Source organism: Echinococcus granulosus, assembly GCF_000524195.1.
Source record: "Echinococcus granulosus chromosome Unknown EG_S00010, whole genome shotgun sequence".
Classification (NCBI taxonomy): Eukaryota; Metazoa; Platyhelminthes; class Cestoda; order Cyclophyllidea; family Taeniidae; genus Echinococcus; species Echinococcus granulosus.
In genome coordinates this window covers 1,185,160-1,193,771 of record NW_020170390.1, presented here as the reverse complement: position 1 = coordinate 1,193,771, position 8,612 = coordinate 1,185,160, and the positions used below count along the sequence as shown (strand labels likewise).

The following is an 8,612-nucleotide window of genomic DNA, read 5'->3' as shown; positions in this document are numbered from 1 at the left end:
AATGTCAAGCGTACATGCGCACAGCCAAGTAACGCATGGGTCTGTAAGCTTAATGACAGACTTTTCTTTGTCACTGTCAGGAGGCAAACTTTAAATGTCATAGAAGTCACGTAATGAAGGTACAACCCAACAGAATCGAGAGCACAAATATTTAAAATTGCGTTAAGGCGTACGGAGAAATAATAAGCCTTAGAAGTGTGTGCACTTTCTAATGATGATTTACCTGTGAGGATAATGCAGATGACTGCGCAGCATATCCGAAGAGTAAAAGCTTTTAAGCGTCCCTTTCTTCGAGTGGGGAGACTCTTCTGTCTGACCTCCCATGGGCGGGGGCTCGTGTGAAAGTCTGGGTTCCCGAACTAAGTTATTTTGCTCTCTGTTGCTTCTTCACAGCGGTGTAAATGGTCCTTTGTGCCTCTATGAACGAAGTTAAACCATCTACCTCTTTTGTACTACATTCTAAATTAAGATCTTATTCTTCCAAGTAGGACTGCAACTGCTGTTGAGGCCTCAAAATTGTTTCAAGATATCCTCCTCTTGTTGCTCTTGAGCTGATCCCTCTACACCATTTGGTGACTCGATCAGCTTGGGTAAATCACTCTCCGCCAGGGGGTCAGGGTTAGCATTGATGAATGTGCTGAATTCTTCCACATTGATGGAATTATTAAAACCCTCACTCCTAAGCGATTTTGTTACTCTCACCCCTATTAACGGCCTCATTATAAATCTACTCCAGCGATCACTTCACATACGTAAAATCTGCAATCGCCTGAAGTCAAGGTTTCAAATCCGTTTTTGGCGCTGAAATCTTAGCATAGTAAGACCTATCTCCAAAATTAGTTTAAGCAACTTATTAATACTTCACGTAGGTGAATCACTACGCAAACCAGATGCCCTCCTGGTGCAGCAATAGTAATTTATTTGACCCGTACCACACCATTCTTTTCTCCTTTTTTATCTTAATCCAGATTAAAACGTAGCCACCTAATTTCTGGTATAAGCTCTGCGATGCAGCCTTTAATACAAAACCATCTCCCGTTCGGGACAAACCCACACGGTGACAGATTGCACGACCGCCATACAAGATGCCCTATTTGCTCGTGGCTAACAATGTGGTATCATTTTGGTTGAAGGAATTACGCTTGACAATAGACGAGTAGCGGGAGGACAAACTTGATTTTTGAGAAATAGTTGCACGGGATAGGAAACCCTGGCCGACATCCATTCAACTACTAGGAGAATTGTTTGTTTCTATGGCCCATTCGCTACGGTCTGAAATTGCAGCAAAACTCACCTAACCAAACCATCTGTTTACTTTACCTGCAATACCAACGCCTAGCCTTTGGGACTTAGTTATCAGAAGGGAGAAAGTGAAGCACGCAGCACCCCTACGTATAGATGCTTATTGCAAAAAGTATAGTGCTTTCGAAAAATGGGAGCTCCCTACGAGTAAAACATGCTCGTATCCTGATAGACCATCGCAAACAAAAGATATCTCTCACCTAGAATTTCAATATGCAAGGAGTGGATTCATGTTAACTGAAAAGGAAATACGACAAGCCTTCGCATCATCGTTTCTACCATAGGAATTCGGAGCGGTGGGTCATTTCGGGCCAAAGTAAGGTACAATACCAGTTCGAATCGAAATACGATTTTTACAGTGCCCCAAATAGTCTTCTACTAAGGTAAAATACGGAATGGGATGAAGTTCACAACTAGGAATCAATGTAAGGATTTGCCGATAAATTTATTACTAAATGCAGCTATTTTTGTCGAGCATAACTTTTGAAAAAATATCCTGAAACAACTTGGATGCTCTCGGTTACAATCTTCAAGGGAGCCAATTGGACCTAGATAAAGGATGGAATTTGCACAACTTATTCTGCACAAACACTTTACAAACAAAAGACTCAAACTTACCAATATTTCCACAATTCTTCCAAGCGCTTTTGCTTTTCAGATACTTTGGCACAGTGGAAGGCGACCTTTTTTAGAGCCGTTGCCATCATGCCACAAACGTCTTTCTCTTCGACTCGGCTTTTTTCTGAAAATATCAAAGTTTACCTGGAGTTAACTTCCCACCACACAAAAGCCATATGAAAATGCTATCATTTTACAATGGAAGACCATAAATGAAGATCGAAACTCCAGAATAGGACGATAAGTAGAAAGTTCACGAGGCCACAACCACATCTCAAAATACGTAAGACCATACCTAAAGAGGGACGCAAGACGTTCCGTAGTTCCATCATGCTCCCAAGTGCGGCATCAAGCTCATTATTTACCAGATCGATGCTGTCACCATCCACAATGATCTGGTGAATTCTTTCCAGAACTTTCTCGACGGGCTAGGGGGCCTCGATTCAAGCATGGAAATTCAAGTTACCGTTACAAATGGATCAGAATTAAAGCGTTTGCAGATCTCCTTGTAAAGATAAGGTGGATCCCGTGAACTATGGAACACTAGGTGTGAAGATACAGACGTACCCCAGACGAGGAATGTGCGCCAAACGACATATCTCCAAGGCGGCATAAGCTCCCAAATTTATGCTTTGACCACCTGATTGGGTCTGCAATTCATTAAGGAGTGCGGAAAGCCGATTCATCGAATCAAGAGCACTACCAAAACGTCCTAGCGCCTTCAAATAGTGAGTAAGTTAAGCAAACACACCGACAATTTTAGCGAGGACGTATCAGATGAAAGGCTATTGAGGTACGTCTTTGCACACGCTAGTTGTGATTTCTTTTCCATCTGGTAAAAATAGAGGTGAAGTCTTTCCAAGAAAAGCCCCCTATCGAAAAACTACTTACGAAACGCCTTTCGAAATCAGTAGAGAAGTGAGCAGCTTTGCGCACTTGCTGTTTTAGAGATTCTAGATATTCTTCGCGAGATTTAAGAGTTTCCAACCGATTCTCCAAAAAATCTCGCTTCGACTTCAGGCCATCAAGTGTGGCACGAGAGAGAATCAGGGGCGTATTCGCGTTTTTCTACGAATGTTAATAAGATGTATGCTGTAAACCCTAAGTTCTTCTCTTTGTTTAACAAGTTCCTCAATGCGAGAAAGCATACTCTTGCAGGTGGCATAGGTCTGGATATGTTTTAAACGGCGTTCCTAAAGAAAATTAAACGAGAGAAATCTTGCATCGATGGAGGAAACACCAAAAGCATCCAAAGAAGTGTTTTCGGGCGGTTGCATTGAAACAGGAGTGGTTTTCGCTTCGACAACATTAACGATGGCTCTCGCCAAAACTGCTCCAGAATACTTCTTGATAGCATCACTAAGTCGAACAGAAAGCCTATTGAATCGACTAAGTTATAGGAAAGTACAATACGCGGGTGACGAGGCTGGACCGCTCTTGTTTTGGTATAATAAAAGCAAACTTCCAACCTAAAGACATAAGTACTAAAAAGGAAAGTACCTCTTCCTCAATTTCAACTCGCTCAGAATCCTTCTTCCTACGATTGCTACCATAAAATGTCAAAAGGTATCCTACCTGCCGTTCAGAATAGAGTTGTTTAGCAAAGACATGTTTTCTGACAAAACACACAAGATGTTCTCCAGCTCATTCCTCAATCTGCATACCTCAGCAGCTTTAATTTGCGTCAGCGCAGCCATTAAAATCAACTCCAGGAACAAACCCACAGCCGAAGAGGTTTCTATTTGGCGGAACGAACCGTCAGACAAAAATCAGGAGGCTTAAACAAGTAACAGTATCAGTAAGTTTATGCGCAACCAAAATTGTTTGTTTGCTCTCGGTTAGGCTAGAGTCTCCGCAGATGTACACACACCTGAGGTCTAGGCCTTCGGCTCATTACAATAGTACTAATCCTCTCTGTATGTCAACAATACACGTTTTGCCTGAGTATTATACTTTATATCATTTTAAGAAAGGCTTTGTGTACAACAAAACTCTGCTATATTGTAAAAGGACTCACATTTGTACCTTGTTAGTGCCATGTTTACTTCGAGAGAACAGAGGCGAAGTGAACAATTTTGTACTCATAAACCAATTGATAATCCCCAAACACGCCTTAAAATCCATCTTTAATTACCTTGTGAATCCTTTAAAGGACTTGTGCATTCTTTAGTGTCGGCTACCCTAGGTTTTTGCAAGATATTTTGAATGTCTTCAATCTTTTATACTTAGCATTAATTTAAATGAAATATGGTAAATTATTATCGTTGTTTAAAGCAAAATATTTTTGACTTTTGTATTTTTTGGCAGTGCAAATTTGTTTGCGTTGTACACAATTGTTAGTTTTATGCACTTCATATACCCTTTTTCTTGAGGTCACCTTTCCAACGCGGGTGAATTGTTTTAGTGAGTGCGAGTCTGGGTTATACTGCGTGACATGGTCGATTCCCGCCACTATTTCGTCTCCATTCCGGATTATGACATAAGGGACCATGAATATGTTACCTACTTTGTCCAAGTTAGGGTAATGGCTCTTGTTCAACAGTTGTCCCAGTCTAATAAGCGAGGTTCAATTCGCTGTATTTTTACCACTACAGTGCTTCTTCGCGTATGATTTGTTTGTTCAGGCATTAAACCATATCATTAGCCTTTGTAATTTAGTGCTCTAGTTTTTTTTGCTAATGGTCGTATCATACTCTATAATTCATGAGAAATTCGCCGCATGTTTTTTTGAGTTTAGTAAAGTACTGCTATTTTGACCTGTTAATTCTGCCTAATCATGCGTTTAAATGTAAGGTTCGTAACCTTTTGAGTACATATTGGATTCGGAAAGGTGATTTTTCCAAGTTAAACAATTAATACTCGTTCAAACTGGAAATCAGGCTTGGCACCAATGAATTCGTGATTTCTTTGTAGGCCCTCTCTGATGATGCGCTAGCATTGTCGAATGGCATTAAGTCATGGTGCATTTCGCGTCGATTCTCTGAGTTTCACCGTCTTCGTGTTATGTTGGAGCGCAAACTGCCTACCTGTCTGATCCCACCGCTTCCTAGCAAGCAAGATGGCGCTAGCAAAGGTTGGCATAAGGTCGCCTCGATTATTGGCGCCAGGAGCGTTGGTCGCGTTTCTCTGGACGCCATCCCTGGAGCTCTGATTGGAAGGCGTTTTGATGTCGATTTGATTGATTCTCGTCGGCAGGCCCTAGAAGCCTTTCTGAATCGTTGCTTATCTCATCCTCGAATAGGCCATTCCCTCATTTTGCATTCGTTTCTTAGTGATTGTGAGGACTGGGTTGAATATCAGCAAAGTCATGTGGGTCAAGATATGTGACTAATTGACCTTAGGAAAACAGTTCAACGAATAGGATAAACACACGTGAAAGTGGTGGTGGGAAAGCGCATAACTCTGACGAGGTGGTGTTACCATCTTCAAATCCTTTATATGGTGCCATTTCCCCACCCGAAGCACTGCAACACAGGCTCCAGGATCTTTTGGATTCAATTAAGCGATTCGTTGACTTGAGGAGACAAATCGACAGTAGACGAAGTATGCTTAATCAGTTGTATAAGCAGGCGGCTGATGCCCTTCATCGTTGGTGCCCCTTTGAGCAGCAGAATTCACCTATTTCCGATTCTATTCAGGTAGATAATTTGGAGTATTTTAGACTTTTAAAGCCTTTTTATTCACTAGAGCAATCCTCTGTTTCCTCGAATTTTGTTTTCGGGAGGAAGGTCTGTCTATAATATATGCACTTCACCTCAGTCTGATCATTATTTTTTGACTCGATTTACCATTCTTAGTTCTATTAAATCTGCTGATTTTGACAATATACTCTAAAATAACTTACGCTGCCATTTTTATTAATGCTGTAGACCCTGGCTCATATACTAGACAGCTATCACGGTCTGCTGGCTCTGATAGAGGACGAGGAAAGCGATATCAACGATCGGTTGAGGAGTCACGTGCGTTACATTGCCGCCCTCTTCGAGCTCTGCTCCCGTGAGGCTTCTGTCCGACAAGCCATCGACGCTGAACGCGCTAGCCAAAAGCAACTGCAGCACGACGCCCTCTTACTTGAGGTAGGTCTTGGTGGCACTGCATTGTTTAGCCCTAGTCCACGTGGATACAAACACGCATCAATGTGCTAGGGGCAGCCAATCAGAAAACCTTGCGGTTGATGCTGGTTGCTGTGTTCATGCCCCACCAAGATGAGATCACGTTTCTCGTCAAGATTATCTAAATGTGATTGCATACTAACAGTCCGCCCCTCGGATACGCGAATCACTTTTTAATTTTTTCATATTTTGGACTGTGGACATGAAAGGGCTTTTTGGTAGTGCGATCTAACCACTTTTCTAAATTAGGGCTTGGGTTGGTGTTCCTACTGCTCAATCTTTTTTTCGCACAATATCACTTATTTCGTGTTACCCACAATTCCGGAAGGTGTGTTTGTGCCCTGTGTGCAGCTTAGAAAAATACCTTTATTCACTTACAGCTGGGTACGAACGTGGAGCTGTGTCAAATGGAAGGCCATGGGGGATATCTGTGTGGCAGGAAGGGGATAATTATCAGGCGCCTTGGGACCGTGGGGTGTGCGTGGTTGTGTGCTAGTGTGGTGCAACCCGGTTTTTTCTCCACTGTACCCATTCGCGTGTGTACTAAAAATTGAGTAGGTGAAAAAGTGGGAACACGCACACGCAGGGGTGGAGGCTGCTGACTGCCCTGCGTGCTGTTTGGTCTCACGGCGGCATTTCGTCGAAAACAAATTCCTTTGCATAAGTTACGAAAAATTTCAGGCTTGTTGGGGCGTTCTGATTTGAGCGTACTACCTAATTCTACATTATCCTCCAGCAAGGCCTGCATTGCTGTATAATTTTGGAAAACCGGAGCTATTTACGTATATTACAAAATATGCTAATGCAAGAGAGCTGACAGACAGCAACGTATATTCTCATGTTATTTTTTGTCCCATTCAGCCTTAAAAGATGATTACACTACGAAAAAAAGTAAAGGCTTTGGGTTTGTTACAATCTGACAAAACTGCTTCAGGCGTAAGACGCGGGTATGTGGTGAATGGAAGCACCGTAACCCTTTTAAAGAAAAAGAGGTTGAAATTATGACAATTGTTCCCAAAAGCTACCTGAATGGTCATACATGCTTATAGCAAAGAAAGTTTTCACTGAAGTTGGGGCGTACATTGCTGCGATGGATTCTGTCCCCTTAGTGTAGATTAAAGACGGCTGTAGAGGGGGCGTCCCCTTGCAGGATAAAGCAGTTCGGGAAAGGCCTTAAAGTCTTATTAGAAGCTTGTTAAAGAAGGTATATATGATCTACACCTGGGAACATCGACAATACCACACCCTGGAAGTGGTTGTAAAAGTTTTTGAACCGTTGTAGCCCAAAGAGCATGAGATTTTATGAGGAGGCTGCATTTGCCGATGCGGAAGTCGCAAACAGATATCTAGAGACCTTCATTTAAGCAAAGTGGTACAAGCTTGAACAGACCATTCAACATGGATGAAACTGGCTTGTTCTGCAATAGAATGTCTTTGAGAACATATTTGATGAGCGCCTCGATTTAAGGCACAAAAGGCCAAACGCACCCTCAGTCAGCCTCGTTGGAGGGGCGTGCGGACTCGCGTGCGCTTGCGATCCGGCTGCTGATTGGGGAACGTCGACTGGGCAGATTAGAAGTCGTGGAGATGCTAATGCCCCATAAAGTGTCGAGGAAACGGTCCCTTTCCTGGGAGTGGCTACGGTGATATTATGCGTTTAAAAAATACACGAATTTCAGCTCTGGAACTGGGATCATTTCTTGCTTTGATTAGCCACCCAGTGTGATTTGGTGGTGTTTCCTCCCTATGCTCCTCAAATGATGACTAGCCAATTCGAAAATTCCGTGGATTTTGGCCTATAATTAATATTCCTCTAGTTTTGGGCATAAAAACAAACGCCTTTCATTACATCCGAACGTTGCAGATGTAAGAGTCATTTTACTACTTGTCAGTTTACATTTACTATCGTTTTTCATCGTATACTTAGTGAAATTGCAGGTTTGCCTTTTCCTATTTTACCCTGAAGAACACCGGTAAGACCCTTGTGTAAATGTCCAGATTACTTCCCATTTCCTCGTGGTTGATGTTGTATAACCCACTTGACTCAGTCGTTGTTCTTGTTTCCTTCAATCAAGAGTGGTATGAGACCGGAGCTTATTCCCAGCGTGGTGGGTCCGGTTTCCAGCACAGCCAATAGCCTCCTCAACGGGCTAAAGTCGCTCTTCCACGGTGTTGAGTCGTCCACCAAAGCAATCGAAGGAGAGGATCCAGCGATTGTCAAGGCTATGGAGCAGATCACAACCAAAATCAGTGATTCCTCCTCCTGCTTGACCGAACTGGAGGTGTGTGAAGTTCGAGTATACTCTGATGTGCAAAGGAAGCCAATTATAAGTAGGTTTGAATGCTTTTTGTTCGCTCCTTTAGGAGATACGCTCGGATTTCGAGAACTCCATGGCTACGGAGTATGCTTTCTTTGAGAAGCAGCAAAGCGACGATCTTTTGACTACTATGCGGATGTACGCGACGATACAGCTGCAGATTGCAGAACGGTGTCGTCGGCTGTGGGAGCGCGCCCACTCTGCAATGCTCAACGCCGCGCCGCGCAATTCTTATCACTCCAATCGCGATGCAAATTCGTCC

The 8,612-nt window shown here is 42.9% G+C and overlaps 2 protein-coding genes across 2 annotated transcripts in view; one reads left to right on the top strand and one right to left on the bottom strand. All coding sequences in view use genetic code 11, as the record gives it.

Moving 5' to 3' along the window:
- Positions 1-510: 510 nt before the first annotated feature.
- EGR_02337 (hypothetical protein) lies at positions 511-3,617 on the bottom strand (the record flags this gene model as incomplete). Its single annotated transcript, XM_024491586.1, has 10 exons — positions 511-679; positions 1,921-2,044; positions 2,216-2,348; positions 2,387-2,453; positions 2,488-2,639; positions 2,672-2,752; positions 2,812-2,988; positions 3,021-3,113; positions 3,421-3,466; positions 3,496-3,617. The coding sequence occupies 10 exons, from the start codon at positions 3,615-3,617 to the stop codon at positions 511-513; spliced, it is 1,164 nt and encodes a 387-aa protein (XP_024354092.1).
- Positions 3,618-4,354: 737 nt separating this feature from the next.
- Positions 4,355-8,612, top strand: part of EGR_02336 (Transmembrane protein 65) — a gene marked incomplete at both ends in the record, with an annotated part of 7,374 nt that continues 3,116 nt past the window's right edge. Inside the window, 6 exons of the mRNA XM_024491585.1 lie at positions 4,355-4,441; positions 4,834-5,229; positions 5,262-5,558; positions 5,790-5,996; positions 8,108-8,314; positions 8,397-8,608. Coding sequence (XP_024354091.1) covers positions 4,355-4,441; positions 4,834-5,229; positions 5,262-5,558; positions 5,790-5,996; positions 8,108-8,314; positions 8,397-8,608 — 1,406 coding nt within the window. The remainder of the gene's footprint in view (positions 4,442-4,833; positions 5,230-5,261; positions 5,559-5,789; positions 5,997-8,107; positions 8,315-8,396; positions 8,609-8,612) is intronic.